At 35.7% G+C, this 20,715-nt stretch overlaps 1 protein-coding gene across 3 annotated transcripts in view; it reads right to left on the bottom strand.

Moving 5' to 3' along the window:
- Positions 1-20,715, bottom strand: part of Pfk (ATP-dependent 6-phosphofructokinase) — a 120,967-nt gene that overhangs the window by 20,468 nt on the left and 79,784 nt on the right. For all 3 annotated transcript variants that reach the window (XM_069848089.1, XM_069848088.1, XM_069848087.1), the window contains exons 10-13: positions 12,491-12,637; positions 10,159-10,317; positions 3,841-3,993; positions 201-300 (exon numbers count right to left, since the gene is read on the bottom strand). In XM_069848089.1, the coding sequence (XP_069704190.1) occupies positions 201-300; positions 3,841-3,993; positions 10,159-10,317; positions 12,491-12,637 (559 nt within the window). The remainder of the gene's footprint in view (positions 1-200; positions 301-3,840; positions 3,994-10,158; positions 10,318-12,490; positions 12,638-20,715) is intronic.

The following is a 20,715-nucleotide window of genomic DNA, read 5'->3' as shown; positions in this document are numbered from 1 at the left end:
AGTATGGCAAACTTCTGAAATAACCACTTCTTACGTGTACTCATAGTTTGGTGACTCACAGTGACTGAACTGTTTTTGTAGACATGGGCTCTCTCTTGAAAAATGGTCAGTTTGTTGACCTGTACAACATACTAAGCATTGTCGGTGTTGATTTTAAACACTGTGTTTTAACTAACACGTAAGTATCAAATCCTGCTTACCAGCAACAGTAGCAAGATAACCACAATATCCACCCATCGTTTCTATTACAAACACTCTTCGTTTTGTGCCCTGAGCTGACTGTCGAATTCGGTCGCAGATCTGTGTAATAATCATAAAGAAACAAGAAAATTAAAATATCTGTAAAAGAGAAATTACTGAATATATTTATTTCGCTCTTTTAAGCTCGTTCTACTAACATAATATTTGAAATACAAAAATCAACTCCTTTCAAAGATATTACAAATACCATTACCTTGAAAATTATAAATTAATATATGTCTTTTATGTTTTAATAATGCTATAGAATTACATTCCATTATCATAAACATAGTGATGTAAGATTTTAAAAACTTTATCTGTATAGCACAAAAACTTAATAGAGGAGTGAAAAATACATGCAGGAGAGAGAAGAAATGACTGAAGAAAAACAAAAACTATAATCTTCTGAACACTGGTATACAGTATAAAGGCGCTGGAACTGTAGAATATGTAACTTTTACATTTTCAGTCGTATGGAACTGAAATTTTTATCACACATTATAAGCTACAGGGACATGCATTACACAAATTTTCATTCTGATATCTCAATTATTGGGTTATTTTACGACGCTGTTTCAACATCTAGGTTATTTAGCGTCTGAATGATGTGAAGGTGATAATGCCGGTGAAATGTGTCTGGGGTCCAGCACCGAAAGTTACCCAGCATTTGCTCGTATTGGGTTGAGGGAAAACCCCGGAAAAAACCTCAACCAGGTAACTTGCCCCGACCGAGATTCGAACCCGGGCCACCTGGTTTCGTGGCCAGACGCGCTGACCGTTACTCCACAGGTGTGGACTATCTCAATTAATTTTTAAGTTATTAATTTTTTATTGTAGTAATTAACACTGTAAAATATTGCTCTAATTTTCATAATTAAAATTATTTTCCCCTTAAAAAAATTTCTATTCCTAATACATGAATAAGGAAACTGACATAATATGCTTCTTGCATTTAGAAAGCAAGTTTTGAGAAAAAAAAAACATATAATTTTCAAGTTTCTAATTTTCAGTTTTTTTTTTAAATCATTACAACTTCAACAATAATTGATGGTCACAACATTTTAATCAGTAGCCACAAATAAAAGGATACGTCAGTTTATTCATAACCTATTTACGGCCGTCTGTGCAAAATTTCAGGCCCTTTTGAAGAAAAACTTTATTTGCTTAAGTGTGTTTTGAAATCTAAAATGTGTCGAAAATCAGAAAGTTGAGAAAATGACTAATAAATAAAAACACATCACAATATATATTCACTTTAAAACTGCCCAACTCCATACGTTGGAACTTAAGAGATACAGGGGTAAACAAACTACAGATTATGAAAGGTGAATCATTAAACTACTTTTTAGGACAATCAACAAAAATATGCATTTTTTTTAGATTTTTCATTATTTTCACCGATTCATTGCCTTAATAGTTATATGACACACTGACAGGAGATTTTCTTTGTTTACGCATATATAAGTAGTAGTTCTAGTGTGTAAGAACGCTTTTAAATGCAGGGGTTATTCAGCATTGTAGTTCAACATGGGCGAGAAATGGCCAACGAAATTTGCTTGGAACCCTCTATCACACACAGAATTATTTTATGTATCATAACTCTATGACACAGGACCCACAACTCTATGTACTTCCATCCTAGAGGAAGGCATGCTAAGAATTTTATGATCTTTCAAAATCCATCACCCTTGTTCAGGTTTGAACCCACGAACCTCAAATCCAATGGCCAGTATGATTTTGATTACAATTTTCAAAGTACTTCTGCAATTATATGTAAATCACTTATCTCAGATATTTAACTAAATTGCTTGAATTCTGAAAAGTGCATGATTAGTTTCGAACAGGAATTATTGCTAGAAAATTATAGAAGAAAACTGTAAAATACACAAAAATTCTAGCACTCCCATGAAAGAGAATGATCTCGTGCTCAGGGGAGGATTAAAAAATAATAAAATTACATAGATAAATTACAATATAAAAAATCTAAAAAATTAATATTCGCTAATGACAAAAAATGCTTACACAATTCGCGCATATGCAAGTCACCACGCAATTTACCTTTGCAAACATGTCCAAATTGTTTTTTCCGAAAATTGTGCCAAGACCCTAATTTCCGAGAAAAACTCAGTTCAAATTACACAATGATGGATAAACGGTTCAGTGGTTTGAGTCTGCTAACAAGTTGTTTTTTTATGCACTTAATTTAAATAATAAACTCCTTCACATCCTGATCCTGTTGCACAGCTTCATGAAGCTGTAATGACTGTCAACAGGGATATGTTGCATAATGTACAGCCAGAGATTATTAGGTGTGCAGCCTTTGTCGTTTTATGGAGGATAATGCATTTGAGCACAGGTTGTAAATAAATTAAATATAGTACAATAAGTGTAAAAATGTATTGTGACTACTAAAGAAACAAGCTAACATTTAAAAATGCATAATGGAAAGCTACATCAATAAACGAGTTAATGAAAATACTGTGTACTATAATCCATTTCGAAATACATAAGTTTCAAAAACACTAAAATGTTAATATTAAAAACAACTTTGTACATAAAAAAAATAAGCGGAGAGACAAAGATTCGAACACGTACAGTTACATGCTTCAATATGAAGATGTTCGCACTACCACGAGGTTATGAAAGCAACAATTTATGTGACCCACTGATGTTGGACCCATTTTACTCCCATGCTACTGTTTATCCAACGTTGCCAGATTGTATAATTTGAATTCAATTTTTCTCGGAAATTAGGACCTGGGTGCAATTTTCGGAAATAATAATTTGAACATAGTTCGCAATGGTAAATTGCATGGTGCTTCCATATGCGCAAATTATGGTTCATTCTGAATTTTTAAATTTAGAACTGTTTGAGTAAACTAGATGAGGATATTTCCTTATTAATTCGACATTGACATTTATATGAGAAAAATAATATGTTGATTGTTTTCAAATGCTTCTGGATTCCTGACCTTATTTGATTTCACTAGGCCAGAAGTACTAAGAATTCCAATTTTTAGGCCATTCTTGAACCCCAAACTTTGAAACTAATGGCGAGTATGGTAACCACTTGACCATCAAGTGTGGGGGTAGGGGGAAGTTTAAAGTAAAGCTTGTACACAACTGACTAAATCCAACAAATTTAATAGATTAAGTTCGTTAAAAAAGGTAAAAAGGTCAAGGTATCCCGGTAACATGCCATGAAGGCACTTGGGGGGCATGGAGGTAGAGCCCCATGCTTTCCATGACCTCAGGACTAGAACGAGGTGGTGTGGTCGGCACCACGCTCTGACCGCCTTTTACCCCAGGGAAAGACCCAGTACTCAATTTTATAGGAGGCTGAGTGAACCTCGGGGCCGTTCTGAAAGTTTGGCAATGAGAAAAAATCCTGTCACCACCTGGGATCGAACCACATTAAGTTCGTTAACATAATGAAAACCATTCCAGTTAAAAATGATTGTATTTTCAATTCCTTCACATACAAAAATAGATTAACTGTCATACATTACCTCAGATCTGAAAGTGAGCGACTTAAATACTTCTTAATAAAGCACTGCACTGAATACATTGAAAAAAAAACTGACATGCTAAGAGTCTTACCTCCGTGATTTCATTCAATGCTGTATCACAACCCAGAGAGAAGTCTGTTCCAGGCACATTATTGCTAATTGTTGATGGGATGACAACGATTGGGATGCAAAATTCTTTGAATTCTTTTCGTGCCTCGTATAACTGCAGAGCTCCCTGGTAAGCCTGCAAGATTCAAGTTACTTTTGGATAATGGTTCCAAAGAAAGATGCAAGTAAATTTGCTTGCAATTATTATGTACTTGCAAATATTTTATGGACAGAAAAATAAACAAATACAATGAAGTAAAACAGCTTTACTTCACTGTCATACTTCTTGTGCTGTAACTAATGAAACCACTTCTAACATAAAGATGCGGCAAATGAATTTTTCATATTTTCTTACCTGGTAGAAATTAATTTCTCTATAATTATAACAAATTAAATAACCATTGTAACTAAAATAAATCTAGTTCTGCAACCGATTTCATCTATCCCTTTCCAAAACTAGCAAAGCAGAGTTGTCTGATCACACATGGAGAAATTACATGCGAAGGTGCACAAAGGCGACTTGTGTTGCTGTATTTAAAAACCACTGCTACAAAAGACTATTCTTGTTAACATAGGTACATCATATATTACATTATTTTAAAACAGCGTTTCTCGACCTGTGATCCGCGGACCACCTGTGGTCTGCGAAGGTGGGACAGATGGTCTGCAGCCAGAATTAAAAATTTAATTCGAATTAAAATTATCATAACAAAAAAAAAATTTGTAAAAACTGTTCACATGAAATGGATACCGTACTGTATAAACCAAATTTTCTGAAAGCCATGAATATTTAAACAACCAGACAAAAATCTGGTATTTCCAGGATATGAGGATATGACTGCATTGTTACTAACTTCAGAGGGACTGACGTATGTGCCGAAATAACAAATGGTAGGGTTGGTAACATAAGAGCGGTGAAGTAAACAACAATACAATATGATTTATTGCTTCCGCATTCCCTTGCTGTTTTAAGTAAACATGTGTTGTCCATATTTCAACAAGCCAGTGGCGGCTCGTGAGATTTGAAGTTGGAGTTTCACACTATTGAATACCGGTACTCATAAGTTATGACATTAATTTATAGCATTACTATTTTCGTGTACATGAACTCGTTCCCAGAAAAAATAAACATAAAATCAAATTATAAGAATCTTAAATACTCACCTAACCCAGTAATTCGAAAGACAATGGTGTTCTTGTTGAATGTTTGTAGTGAAAATCCATCCTTCTCTCCTTTTTTGTTGAAAATATGTTGATCACTCTCTCGTTGAAATCCACACATTCCGTAACCATGAATTTTCAATTGATAGCATTGCTAAGGCAATTAACTTTCTTCCTTCATCGTATTTTGAGGAAAAGTTTTCACCCGCTTTAATGTAGAAAAACATATTTTTGCTTCCAAGGTAGACATAGGCACAGTTGCTATTATTTCAGGAGCTTCGTCACTTCACTGAATGACTCTACCACGTTATTTTCAATGAGGAATTGCAAAAGATCAATGACACCGGACACATTTCTGAAGTCATCTGTCATGTAGATCACCTGCAACTTAGATTTCAGTTGTTGGAATTGAAAAAATGAATATGTTTCTACTACAGATTTCAGATTTTTCTTGGGGAATATTTTGTTATATTTTGGAAAGTATTTCGAGTCGAAAAGATTTGCTGCCAACATGTGATTTGTAAATGAAAATCTCAATCATAATTGATTTAGAATCACGTCACAAACTTCTTTCGCTGCCACATTGCGAGAGATGTGGGTGTTTTCATGTCTGTTTGCCTTATTGCCCTCTTCATATTCAGCTGCAATGTTGTTGTTGTTGTTGTTGCTTGATGCCACGCATCTGGCAATGAAGCCATTAGCGCTCTTGCTCTCCAGTACTTTTGAATTAGGTCTTTCTCTCCAGACAGTGTGCTGCAGATTTTTAAATGTTCTTCAATCATATCAGTCTGAGTGTTGCATAGACTGCAGGATGGTGAAGTCAGAATTCCTGTCTTGTAGAGGTGGCTCGCTAAACAATCATGGCCTGTAAGCAATCTAAAAGCTGCTACTGCTGTTTTTCTTGGTCCTTGAGGAACTGCATCTGGGTTGGAAAGAAGGATGTTCCATTTCTTGTCTGCAGCATGTTTGTTTTTGCAATTCTTGCAAGTATCGTTGTAAGAGTTTTGATTTTATTACCCGTCTTATTGATGAAAATGGAAAATTGACTCTTTTGTTTGTTTGTTTCCTTGCAAGCAAGTCGGCCAGTTCATTCCCTGCAATTCCGCAATGTGTTAGAATCCATTGAAAGTATATTGTTTTGTGAAGTTTTTGAAGTTTAGCTATCATCTTATATGCTTGCTTTATTTGTAATGATTTCTTCGAGTTATTTGAAATGTATTGCTTATATTGCTACTTTGGAATCAGAGAAAATTACTACTTTCATGAATTTGTTTGGTGGAAGTCTCAAAAGTTCTTGAAGGGCTACAGATATTGCAGTTATCTCTCCTTCATAGTTAGTGGTATCGGGACCTACAGAGCGATATGAGGAGAAGAGGAAACATCTTACTCCAGCTCCTGTCGGACAGTCTTTAGATGATCCATCTGTGTAAATATGTAACCATTTTTCAGGGGGGTATTCGATGTTGATTGTTTCAAGTGCTAAGGCTTTCAAAATATCCTTGGGTGTTCCTGATTTTTTAACTTCTTCCATCATCTGTAGGTCATAATTTGGTTGCATGAAATCTAATGGGTTTTCTTTTATTTGTAAATATTCGTTATTACTTGGTATTTTCAAACTTAATTTTAGGTAGCCTATGTAATCTTTTCTAGAAAGCTAATTTGATTTTTTAATGTTTTTGTACAGGGTTCTTTAGTCTTCCATTTAGAATGATATAATCTTAGCATTTTTTCGTGTTGAATCAAAGCCTGTTCTTGTAAGTTTATTGATATTGATTTATTGTGTGTCAAGGTAAGCATAGAGCATCCAAGGATTTAGATTTACCAGCTCCTGTAATCAAACGTAGTGTCTGGTTTTGTATTACCTCTAGCTTATTGAGGCTTGATTGCGTTGTTATCATGACTTCTCCACAATATAAGAGTTGTGGTTTGATGTATATATTGTATGTAGTATTAAGGATCCTTCTTGAGCAGCCCCATTTAACACTTGCTAATCTTTTTAATATCTGAAGCTTTTTTCTGCTTTTTGTATAACATCAGTTATGTGTATGTTCCAATTTAGTTTTTTGTCGAATGTTACACCTAAGTATATAGCGTCATCTATAATTTTGAGTGGGTGCTTATTATAATTTATGCTAATGTTTGGTAGCTTATGTTTCAGTGAGAACAATTCTATATTCACAGTCATAAGGTTTTCTGTACTCCATTTGTGAAGTTTATTTAATATCATCTTAATTCTCTTCTTGAGTATACAGTTTATTGGAATTTCCTGATGTCCAAATAACTATATCATCAGCAAAAAGGGCAGTTTGGATTTCCGATGTTTTCATGTTTGGTGCGAAATCATTCACATAAATATTGAAAAGTGTTGCGCTAAGCATAGCTCCTTGTGGGAAACCCCTGTGTGTTTCTTTGTACCTAGAGGTGGATGTGTTATATCTTGTGGCGCAAAATCTTTGGGAGTTTGTAACCACCTCAAAACTGTGAAATAAAAATTTGAAACATAGTTTCCAAATAACATTTATGACAGATTTATGTTGGTTCGCAACCCATTTTAGGCTTACAGTTATGAGAATGACCTTTTGTTATCAAATAAAGAACAGTTAATTGAGCTTTCAGGTGACAGTTAGCTTAAAATGCAATTCCGTGATCTTGGTTCGCCTCAATTCTGAATCTCGCCTTCAGTGAGAAGTGAATATCTCGAATTATCTGAAGAAGCACCGAAAATCATCACGCAGTTTTCAACAACCTATCTTTGTGAGAAAGAATTTTCATTGCTCCTTCAAATAAAACCAAAATACAGAAACCGACTTAATGTATGTGCCGATCTTAGGCTGATTTGACTAATATTGAGCCAGATATCCAGGAATTCTGCAAGGGGTGACAAGCTCAGCTATCTCATTAACAGTGATATTTATTATCCTTTCTTTCTTTTCCATAGTTTACTCTCTCCCTTTGTACATTCATAATATCATTATTCATTTGGTTAATAAATATTAAGAGTTTGTTCAATATATAATTCACTTTTGATAGTTCATTTCCAATTTCATTACTTGTGTTTCCATAGGAATTCAAAACATGCTTTTAGATTTATTATGTTATAAAGGTACAATATGTCCCAAATGTTTATAATGTATACATCAGCAAAAAATTAGGCCTATATAAGTTAGTGGTCCCTAGAATTATTTCAGACATTTGATCCTTGGGTTGAAAAAGGTTGAGAAACTCTGTTCTAAAACATCAATGCTTAGAAAGAGAGACTTTTTTTTAGTAAGGTTTAGTAAATAATAATTACTATACCAACAAAATTGCTATATTTTGAGTGCATTCTTCCAAACAGATACTCAAACACTGAATATGAATAATTTCTGCCAAATAGTTCCGAAAGAGAGACAGCAAATGGACTTAAGAAAAAATAAGAAATGAGTGCTGATTAAATGGGTAGTTTGACTGAATAAGGATAAGTGAATGGAATGTGGGTGAATGGGTGGATGGATAGAAGAAAAACTGATAAAATAGTGGGTATATGAATAGATAGATGACCAAAAAGATGAAAAGAACAGATAACATTCAGAAACTATTTTCTCATGCTGAAAGCATATAGTTCTATAAAAATTTCGAAATAATTTTCTGTAACATCACTATAAATCCTCTATACATAATATACCAATAACATACAGTAGACGGGATAGAAAGATAATGAAAAGCACACACGCGCTTATGTTACTAGATTTAACATGTCAATAACAAAAAATATATATATATATTGTTTTATGCAAACATATTCTAAAAATATCCAACATTGTAAAACATTTTCACTTTTAAACACATATATAAAAGTAACTTCAAAAAATCTTTCTTGTTTCAAATTGTCACTACAAGAAAATACGAAACTACTTGTGTGTAACCAAGATATCAAAGCATTCGTATAGAAGGAAGTAAAACTAAATAAAGACAGAGGTGAAATGGAGCAGAGATGGAGATGGATATGGAGGTGGAATGGCATAGAGTGCAGGTGGAAAAGTGGAGTGGCTTCCAGGTAAAGGTAGAAAGATGGAAGTGGTAGAATGGAATGGAGAGTAGAACTACAGAGAACTGAGAATAAAGGTGGGGTGAAGTGGAATAGCGTAGAGTGGCACAGAATTGCATGGAGTGGCAGAGGAGATAGAGGTGGTGGAGTAAAGATGAAAATGGAGCCGAAGTGCACAGTGGGACTTCTGAGAAATGAGAATGAAGCTGAGATGAAGTGGAGTGAATGTGGGGTAGTGGTAGAGTGGAGTGACATAGAGCTACAGATGAAATTAGAGAAGTGGAGAGTGGTACTAGAGAGAACTGAGAATGAAGGTGAGGTGAAGTGGAATAGACTAGAGTAGCACAGAATTGCATGGAGTGGCAGAGGAGATGGAGGTTGTGGAGTAAAGATGAAAATGGAGCCGAAGTGCAGAGTGGGACTTGAGAGAAATGAGAATGAATCTGAGGTGAAGTGGAGTGGATGTGGGGTAGTGGAGGTAGAGTGGAGCAACATGGAGATGCAGATGAAATTAGAGGAGTGGAGAGTGGAACTAGAGAGAACTGGGAATAAAGGTGATGTGAAGTGGAATAGAGTAGAGTAGCACAGAATTGCATGGAGTGGCAGAGGAGATGGAGTTGGTGGAGTAAAGATGAAAACGAAGCCGAAGTGCAGAGTGGGACTTGAGAGAAATGAGAATGAAGCTGAGGTGAAGTGGAGTGGATGTGGGGTAGTGGAGGTAGAGTGGAGCGACATGGAGATGCAGATGAAATTAGAGGAGGAATGGAGAGTGGAACTAGAGAGAACTGGGAATAAAGGTGAGGTGAAGTGGAATAGTGTAGAGTGGCACAGAATTACATGGAGTGGCAGAGGAGATGGAGGTGGTGGAGTAAAGATGAAAACGAAGCTGAAGTGCAGAGTGGGACTTGAGAGAAATGAGAATGAAGCTGAGGTGAAGTGGAGTGGATGTGGGGTAGTGGAGGTAGAGTGAAACTAGAGAGAACTGAGAATAAAGGTGGGAAAGGAGGAAAAGGAGAGGCAAGAGAAAGGAGTGATGGTGGTGGTTATGGTGGAGGCAACAGCAACATTAGAAGCAGTGATATCTATAATCATGGAGATAGTGACATAACTGACCTCAAATCCGCCAATAATGAGAAGACCATTGATCTTAAACTCTGCAAGCCGAGCTGCAATTTGTGCAAGACGAGGTTTAGGTAAGGTACGCTTTGTACCCAATATGGCTCCACCTTGAGCAACCCAACCAGATACATCTGCCCAACCCATGGTTTGAACCTATAACAAAAAATGTATTTGAATTCCTGTGATAATTTTACAGCATGAAAATAAGATTCCTTCCTTCAATTCATACACTTACAGCATGGGAAGCAATATTCATGCAATTACAAGAGAAGAATCATTCTTTCAATTCATACATTTATAAAAAGGGTGTGTGTGTGTGTGTGTGTATCTAATGCTCTGGATTTAACAATGAAGTCATCATCCTTCTTGCTTCCCAATATTTTGATGGAAGGTCCACAAATGTCCTAAGAGTTTCACAAAAAGGGAATAATCATTATTTTTAAGCGTATATTAACAAAACATTTCAAATGGAAAACACGCAAGAAAATATTATAGCTGCTAGAGGGAAGTCATGGGAAAAAATTGATGAACTATCAACAGAAGTAAAATATAAAGGCCGCAAGGAAGCTGTAGCAAAATTTGAGTTGATGTCAGGACATGACTGCCTGGCTCACCATCTACACAGGATAGGCATATACCAATCCAACAGATGTGTTTTGTGCAACAATCCTGACCAAATCATGGACAAACAACACCTTCTGAACTCAAAAGACACAACAGACTAAGGACCTTGTTTGCTTGTACTGGGAAGCTAGAGAGAAAATGACTTGATCGTCAATTCTAGCCATTGGAAAATAATAATAATAATAATAATAATAATAATAATAATAATAATACAGCAGGCACGTCAAGGACACGGGCAAGATTACAAATTGCTGTGCAACAGAGTGCACTTTGCAAGCACTCTGGTTTGAATGAGCATAAGAGAAGACCCGAGTCAGGGGTGTATGCTGTATAGGGAATAAGTTACTACAGCAATGTAGAGTTAATACTAGGCTATACATAGCCCTACTAGGATCATTTATTTAGGAAATATATTTCGACAATCATGTTAAATAATATTTCTTTGGAGATATAATTGAAAATAATTCTCAATACACATTATTTCACATTATAATGCAAAAAATAATTAATATTACTATATTGTGAATGACACTACCCATTCATGAATAACTGCAGAGTATGCTATAATATCCTGATACCTTTTCAAATATTTTATATATTGACGGGTTTGTCATTATTCATTAAAATTTCAACCTTTTAAATTTTAGTGATGCTCTCTACAAATAATTCTTCCAATATTAGTATTGCTGGGAATTATCCTCATAATGTGAGAATCTGCCAAACTTCTTTGCCTAGTTTTATTGAGATTCATCTATGAAAAAACTCGACGCACCTATAAGTGGTCCCAAATACTGACATTACTTCTGCTGCAAATTTACGAGCAGGATGGAATTTAAATAAATAATAACCACAGTAAAGGCTTTAAAATTCTTAAAAACACAGCGATATAACTTCTAGTTAGATTTCGTAAAATTTTCGACTAATAGTTTAAAATCAATAATCAATCAATCAGTTTCATCCTATCATCTTCTGCGACAGTCTTGTATTCATAGGAATTATATACATTCTAATGTCGCTGTACATTCAATTTCTTACAGATAATGTGATTGCGACTAGAAAGCTTGAATAACCAATCTAAGATTGAATAACAGCTACTGCTGATTCTAGAACTAGTAGTGCGATTTGAGTGTCAATTAATAATCTTCATAATTACACTGATATCCCTAAAGTCATTTAATCTTATAATGAACAAAAATTAATCATTTAAACGTATAATTATAAAAAAAGAGTTAATTAATTCTTTCCAACACCCCAACAAAATAAATTTTACACACCATTGTGTTGTAATCAGCAGGTTACTGTAAAGCAAGCATTCGTATATTTCGTATTACCAGTGTACTTATTTACTCCTGCCAACTCTTGCAGCGAAAGAGGGGAAAAGTGTGGCCGCATGCACGAGTGCTCACACTGTGAGCGAAGTATACACTTGTGAGCTGATGCTGACATGAATGATCTACAGCATGGAAAAGAATCCTTTCTTAAACAGAGAGAGTTGCAAACAAAGCAGAATACAGACCATCTCTCGCTCTCGTCAAAATTCAAATCTGCTAGTATCCTCAACTAGTATTATCTTATCATTTAGTACACACTGAATTTCATTTCTGAGGTGATGATGATGATGATGATGATGATTATGATGATGATGTAAGGTGTATTTCTAGAGGAAGGGAGTATTTTAATATGACTTAATTATTGCACTTACATTTCCTGCAAGTAATCCCTCAATTCCATCATGGATGCCCAGAGCAGTGTCGCCTCTATAGATGCAGTTACGCACAAATGAACGCACAGCAGCATTCATCCCACATGCTGGCGCACCTATGTGCATCACAGCCAAGTTATAACCTTCCTGCAAAGTAAAAGTACAGTTAACTCTGATATTATGTGTAGTGATTCTCAAATTCTCAAAATTAATTACTTGGTTTCACTTGGTGCGCTAGTGTATAAATTCAGATTAGTACAAAGGCATTAGCATTTTAAGTCTCAGAATATGTCATCCATATTTCTAATATGTATCAGAAAAATAAAAATATTGAAGTAAATAGTAAATATGATCCCATTAAAAATTATCTTCTAACAAATTATGTGACTATCATTACAATGGGAAACTAGGAAGAAGTGGTACAATAAATTTGTGGAATTACAATTAAAAATAATTACTTAAAGTTTCGACTATATTAGACTTGAATAAATGGAAATTTATTGAACTCATTTATTGTAATATTAATAATTTTATCATAATGGTTTATGACTCATAAGAGTGTATTAAAGCATATGGATTCGTAATTCATATAATTTATTTTGCCACGCTAAAAATTCTTGTATACAGACCCAGAAACTCAGTGCTTACTGCACATGCGCAATATATAACTGGAACTTGGAAAATTCAAGTGGCCCAAATTTTGTTTCTGGGTCTGTACAAGCATATGAGGACCCATAAGTGATGGGAACACCCTATGCTAAGACCACATCAATTCTGTAGCATGTGTAAAAATAAGCAAATTGGCAACAGAAATAAATAAATTTATTTCATTGTCGATTCTCATTTTTACTTCTATATCCAAGCCAAAGTTAACTTGCCTTTATATCAAGAAAATTCTCTTTTCTAAATTATACATTTCATGCAAAGTATAATTTTCTTTATAAAGTAATATTAAACACAAACATTCAACAGTCATGCAACATTTAAAAAGAAAAAGTCACAGTGTATTTAAAATGTAGGTCATGGTCCCGTTTACTTTCAGTATGTTACAATCCCACGTCAAGGATTATTTATGTTTGCAAGAACTGACAGAAATTCAAAATTAAAAACCAAATGGTATATCCCAACAGAGTAATGTTATTTAGAAACATTTGAATCGGAACAGAGATCTATTTTCAAAGCAATTTCAACTTACATAAACATTTGCAATCTTTAAAACTGACGTCAATGAGGCAAGAACACAGACACTAAGTAATTCTAATCCTTTCTACAGAGATAATAATAAACAACATCGAACAATTAATCTTACCGAAGAGCCCCACAATGTGTCTTGCTATAAAAGGGAACAAATATGGCTATACACCTCAAAGCTTATGAATGTTTGCCGTCAAGATGACAAACATGAAGGGAAATACAAATCTGACATGAAAGTCTACAAGAAATAAGATAAACATATGGGTTATTTCATCTAAATCATACTAATTAGTCACATTTTTGCTGCAACCATAGAAAAATGTGCATTCCATTTAATGCCATTTTATCACTACCGTCATCATTCTCATAGCTGTCATTATTATTAGTAATGTTTTCACTGGTAATGTTCTAGTCACGATTGTCACTTCAGAATTGGAAGTGATTCCTATACATAACAGCACAGTTTCACTATATGATATTTTAAATTTTATTACTGAAAATATATATTAAGATATTTGATCAACCAATAAATAACTTGGTCTGTAACAAAACAATGTTCAAAGTGAGAGGTAGTGCAATAAATTTGAAAGTGAAATCACTTTATGGGGTAAAAATTTGCATTTTATAATGATATAGTTGAAAACGAAGTTTTGTAATAGTTCCTCTCTCTCCAAGGGAATGAATGAAATTTGATTATTGTATTACCATAATTTAAATGTGCACGAAATTGTGTTTGTTGATCAGTGGCGGTTCGTGGTATAATCTATAGGTGACTGCAGTTACCTTACTGTACATGTATCAATTTTACAATCTGAAAATGGCCTTCAAACCATGCAACACAGATTTAACCCCAACAGAAAGAAATAAGTAACAAAATATTAGGAAGGGAGTTCTTTTTTTACAATGAAATTACGAATAGAACGTAACTATGTATAGAATCGCAATTATTAAGGTCATGTAAACAAGTAAAATAGCAAATAATACTGCACATACGAGGGGGATCCAGGAAATAACGACCGTTCGCGCATACCTGCCGCGCAGCTGACTCCCCTTCCTTGTTTGAAGGTCAACTGGCTTCCTTAACATGTGTTCTCATAATGTTGTGAGTACTGGTTGCAACAAGTCGCCATTGTGCATTTTGTGTTACTTCAAAATGAACGACGTGATTGATAATCCCGCCGACTGTGAGGTGAGGAGTGTGATTCGATTTTTGAATGCCCGACATTTGAAACCTGCAGAAATTTACCGGCAATTGAAAGAAGTGTATGGTGATACTGTAATGAATGAAAGAAATGTGAGAAAATGGTGCGAAATGTTCAACAATGGGCGAACAAATGTCCACGATGAAACTCGACCCGGACGCCCATCACTCATAACAGAAGACCTGAAGACTAAAGTGAACGACAGAATCTTGCAAGACAGGCGCACATCACTCGACGAATTGCATATTGCCTTTCCTGACATTTCTCGTTCTTTGCTTGGTGAAATTGTGTCGCAACATCTTGGCTACCACAAAATCTGTGCACGATGGGTTCCACGGCAACTGAGTGACCAACACAAAACTCAGAGAATGGCCTCAGCATTGACATTCTTGATGCGATATCACACAGATAGAGACAAATGGTGATGAGACCTGGGTGTCTCACAACACCCCAGAGACCAAGCGCCAATCACGTCAGTGGCATCATCCCTCATCACCCAAGAAACCGAGAAAATTCAAACAGACTCAACACAAAAAGTCATGGCTACTGTCTTTTGGGATCGTTTTGGAAGTGATGAAGAGTTGAAGAAGATAGTGAACACCTGGCTTAATGAACTGGCGGCAGAGGAGTATAACACGGGAATTCTAAAGCTAGTGAACAGATAAGACAAATGTTTAAATGTAGGTGGTGATTATGTAGAGAAGTAAAGGAAGCTTCAGTTATGTAACAGACTTTGTTTTTTCAAATAAATATATATATATATATATTTTAATTATTACAACAAAACGGTCGTTATTTCCTGGATCCCCCTCGTATATTAAACATCTTGAAACCAGGGCAGTATTTAGGGGGTGGCAAACTAGGCACTTGCCCAGGGCGGCAAATTTGTAGAAATTTCTAGAAACATTTGGGTGAAATAGAACATATCTCTTGCATAGAGAATGTTGTAATGTTCAAATAACGTCCACGTATTCGTTCAGAATATTCGAGCCCCACTGCTGTCTCTCCTTGTGATAGGACCAGATGCACACCCACCCTCCTGCCTGGTTTACTTGCCAAAGGGTGGCCCATGGCACTTAGCGGTCTGCTCACCACATGGCCAAGGCTAAGGGGGAGATGATGCGCCAGAGAACACAATATTTGTCACAAGTGTTGTGACGAAAGTAGCGTCGTCAAACCACCAAGCCACGCTAAGGGGAGGAGACAGAGCATGTTCCGAATCTCAGCGCTGAGCAATCTGATGGCATCATGGTGTTCTGAATTTCAACGATGACGTCACTGATGCTCCCACATTGTCACACTGGTTCCATCAGCTTGCAGAGTTGGTGGCAGTATCTATCAGCCGCCATCAGTGAATCTGATTGGTTCTTGTATAGGGCGGGAATTAGCAGACGAATGACATCGTGCACTGTTGTGTCATGGTGGTGTGTTCTGCTGTATTGTTTGTAATTTGCACAACGTAAAAAAAAAATCTGTTAATGGCTTATGAATGAACATGTCAACGGACCAGTTATTAGTACTGAGCGAGATGACAGTATGGAAATTTGGCAAAATTTTGCACATACAACAACTTTTACAGCCATCATGATAGCCATCCAACCTTCCAGCAGTTTTGTTCCTATTTCGCTGCAGCGTGACGTCATTGATGTCCACTGGTCTGGTCAGATTCAGAATAGGCTAATAGCGTGCATCTCGGATAGATATATAAGACAGAGTAGCACCTGTAAATTTGTCATTCACTCATTGGCAAGGGAACAGCTCTAACACATTCTCTGTCACCTGCAACATTTTCTCGACCCAGCCCCTGATCACATATATAACAGATTGCTCATCCCTATGTTAAAATCGGTAGCACTTTGAAGAGAACAACTGCCAGGATCGACACCCATCTACCATAAACGAACATGAGATGGCAGTACAGTCGCTAATGCAATTCAAATGGGAGTTATGACGTGACTCCTTATGTAACAACTAGATGGCACCATAGTAAACCTGACAAAAGTTGTTACCGTCAAGGGAAGGCTGAGCAATCTGTTATATATGTGATCTGGTACCCAGCTTATCACCATTTTTTGCTCGAACAAGTTCACACACGGGCCACCACCTCAGGAACAGAGAGCCACATGCACTATGACTGTCTCTGTCTGTCTCTCTCCTATTACCTACTCTATAATCAAAATTCTATTTCTCCTACCCAATTTACAGACCTCCCCTTGACAGTTCATTTCCCGGCTGTGAAAGCATTACCTTCTCCTCACCCCTCTCTGCAGTCGGAAAGTCGCGAGCTACAGCTTGTTGATCCACCAATAACAGAGTCTACCATTTCCCTGCTCCTGCTGTCGGAAAGTTGGGAGCTACGGTTTGTTAGATCCATTGACTGCGAGAACTGACTATCTGATTCTATCTCTCTCACTCTCTCGTTATCTTGCCCCTTCCCCAATTGTATCCCATCACGGAAAGCCGACTTTTCCCATCCTAGGCACAATATTAAAATGGATTTGAGGGAGATGGGATATGATAGGGACTGGATTAATCTTGCAGAGGATAGGGACTGATGGCAGGCTTATATGAGGGCAGTAATGAACCTGCAGGTTCCTTAAAAGCCATTTGTAAGTAAGTAAGGCACTCCCATTACCCCTGCCTCCCTCTCCCATAAATCTTACTTCACTATCATTGTAACTATCATCTCATCAAAGTCTCAGACAACTTTCTACATTACAAAATTCTGTCATGACTCTCCTGTTTCCACTACCCATAAAACTAGGGTAAAATAGCACATTTTCTTCTTGTTACTAAACAAATATTGTTTACAACAGTCTTCTCTTTTCTTCGTCATAATCTCACATCATCCCCCCTCAAGCTTAGGCTCTCTTGTCCCATCACTCCTATTTCCCCTCTCTCCATCACGATGACATGCCAGAGGGACGTCGACTGAGACCAGTGTTCAACAAGTATAAATTTTTGTATGCAAATGAGAACAAGGAAGAAAAACTCTTGTGATCTAAATTAGTGTTGTGGTCCTGAACGAAAACCCATTCATAAGTTCATGTAAATTTAAGGGGGTAAGAATTGCAGTGAAACAGTGAAGAATAAGTAATGATTTTGGAATAAATTGTCTTTCAACAGGGGACAACTACATCGTAATAAAACCAGGATTGTAATTGGTGTAGAGATCAGTATAATTAAGCAGCAACAATAAAGTCTACGTATAAAAAAAAAAAAGAGGACAACAGCTTATATATGAAAGTACCTTCAACTTATTGTGAAAAGTGACATTCCACTGTCATTCTGACCTCCTCATTTATGTTTATAATTTAAATTATGCAAAAAATTGCAAGAAGTGAAAAATAAAATAAATCCTGTGTGTTTTCCATTTGAAAGGGGAAGGAGATCTTTTTTTGCCAAAGATGTAAGAATCCCTAAATACAGTTCAGCTACACTTAATCCCATTTGAGAAGGAAGTCCATTCGACGTTCTTTGCTATGAATGAACTTACCAATAACTTTATAGATAAAATTGGAAACGTTCATGATAAAGTCTTTTTTCACTGAAAACATTGCTAGTACCAAAAGCCTCTCTTGCCCTGCAGTGTCTTTTATAGTCTGCTCTATGTTTAAAGCAGACTTGGGCCATTCTAAATGTTTAATTTTCAACTTTTTTCCCACTGAATACAAACTGAAGAGTTTTAAAAGCAAATGAATACTGAATTCATGTTGAAAATGCATTAGTTGCATCATTGTCGAATTTGAATACACAGCACTAACAGTAACAACACTATTCACTTGTCACAACTGCATCCAATATTTGCAATACAAATCCAAATTGCTCCAGTTTTGAAAGATATATTGCTAGATGCACGTGAGCGAGAATTTCATTCATCTGTTCAGTAGCAGAGCAACTGCCATACCTCGCTGGATGGAACGTAAATGGAGTTGAGTCATTATAATCACTCCACAGAAAGAACTAAATAAAATTCTACTGGGAGAAGCAACAATTCAAACTCGATTCAATTGAAAGAATATAATAAATCATCATCTCCTTTATCTCCTAGCAAGTGCATAGAGCATTCACAAAGTGTTTCCATTAGATTCTGTTCTCAGCCGAATTCTTCACTTTCTTCCATGTTTTCCCTGCCTTCAAAAATAATATAATAAAGAAGGTGGTAAAAGTTGTGGCTGTGCAAACCTACAACCAAGCCAGGAACCGCCATAGTTTTTTTATATATTAATATGAAGAGTACACGGGAAAATGGAAGATGTAAACCCAAGACAAAAAATGAAATAAATATGCCAATTTGTTAAACACTGGAAGGAGAATTGTTGGCGCATATTTTCAACCCAGTAAGAAGACAACACATTGAGATATAACATATTTTGGATGTCACATCCACGTGAATAATGGGGACCATCATTATCTTACAATGTGCAAAGAATTCATGAACAAATACATAACTATCTTTATACATTCATTATTGTAGAGACTAACATAGGTCAGGCTATTAAAAGTGGATTTTCTCAAGATGTGTAAAACATGACATTCTCCCTTTTTCCCCTGTACCCTTCATGTATAACCAGTACAATCTTCTAGTAATGGAATTAGTTGTGCTGCTTATAAAAATACTGTACAGTAAAAGGACAAGGACATGTAACACATAAATGTATTCATTTGATATATATATATATATATATATATATATATATATATATATATATATATATATATATATATATACCGAAATAAGACAACACATTCAAATTTCCAAAATTTCACACAAAAAGGTATTATAATAAATAAATAAGATATTTTGGCTGAATTTATTGTAGATTCAAGGAAATGTATGTAATTAATTTTGCACAAATTCCCATAATACACTTCTTTGTATATTATACTTGCTTCTAATATTACTTTGATTTTTTTACGAAAATTATTATTTAAAAATGACAGAGATATCAAAAGATATTAGTTTTTAAACATTCTTGCTGTGTATTTACGAAACAACCATCAATTACTGGAGATCTCGAGTGAAAACCATTCACAGATAAACCCTTTCAAATACAAAACAGATACTTATAGTAAAAGTAAAAAGAAAGTAATCCTTCATTACAAAGAATGATCTGAGCTCCATTTTGGCTGGCTTTTAAATTAATGAATTCTAACTATACATTTTGAGACTCAAATAGCACTTCTATCCTGAAGAAAATAGATGTTGACTTGAAAGAAAGGAGACTGTTCAGTAATCTTTATATGAAATGAGTCAAAGTCAGGATAGGAGAAGAAATGTCTGAAGGAAGTGAAATAGGGAGAGGAGTATGACAAGGATGCCTTTTATTACCTACCCTGTTCAACATCTACTTGGAAGATTTAGTGAAGAACTCTTTTCAGAACATGGAAGCGGTGATAGTAGAAGGAAGAATAAAATGCATAAGATTTGCTGATGATATGGTGGTGTTAGCAGAAGAGAGAATACTAAAGAATGTGTTAGTGGACCTAAATGGCAACTGTGAGCAGTATGGGATGAAGATAATCCAAACAAGACGAGGACCACAGTAACATGAGCTGCTGCCAGAAAGTCAAAAGCAGGATACCAGTGACAAAGAAAACTTTTAATAGAAAAAGGAGTATCTTCTGCGGATCTCTAGAAAAAGAAACAAGAAAAGACTAGTGAAGTGCTTTGTGTGGAGTGTGGCATTGTATGGATCAGAAGGGAGTGTGTGAAATGAGCAGATAGAATAAGAAATGAAGCTGTGTTGGAAAGAGTGGGTGAAGAAAGAATGATGCTGAAACTGATCAGGAAGAGAAAAAGGAATTGGTTGGGTCACTGGCTGAGAA

The sequence above is a fragment of the Periplaneta americana genome, chromosome 15, assembly GCF_040183065.1.
Source record: "Periplaneta americana isolate PAMFEO1 chromosome 15, P.americana_PAMFEO1_priV1, whole genome shotgun sequence".
NCBI lineage: Eukaryota > Metazoa > Arthropoda > Insecta > Blattodea > Blattidae > Periplaneta > Periplaneta americana.
This window is presented reverse-complemented; position numbering and strand designations above follow the sequence as displayed.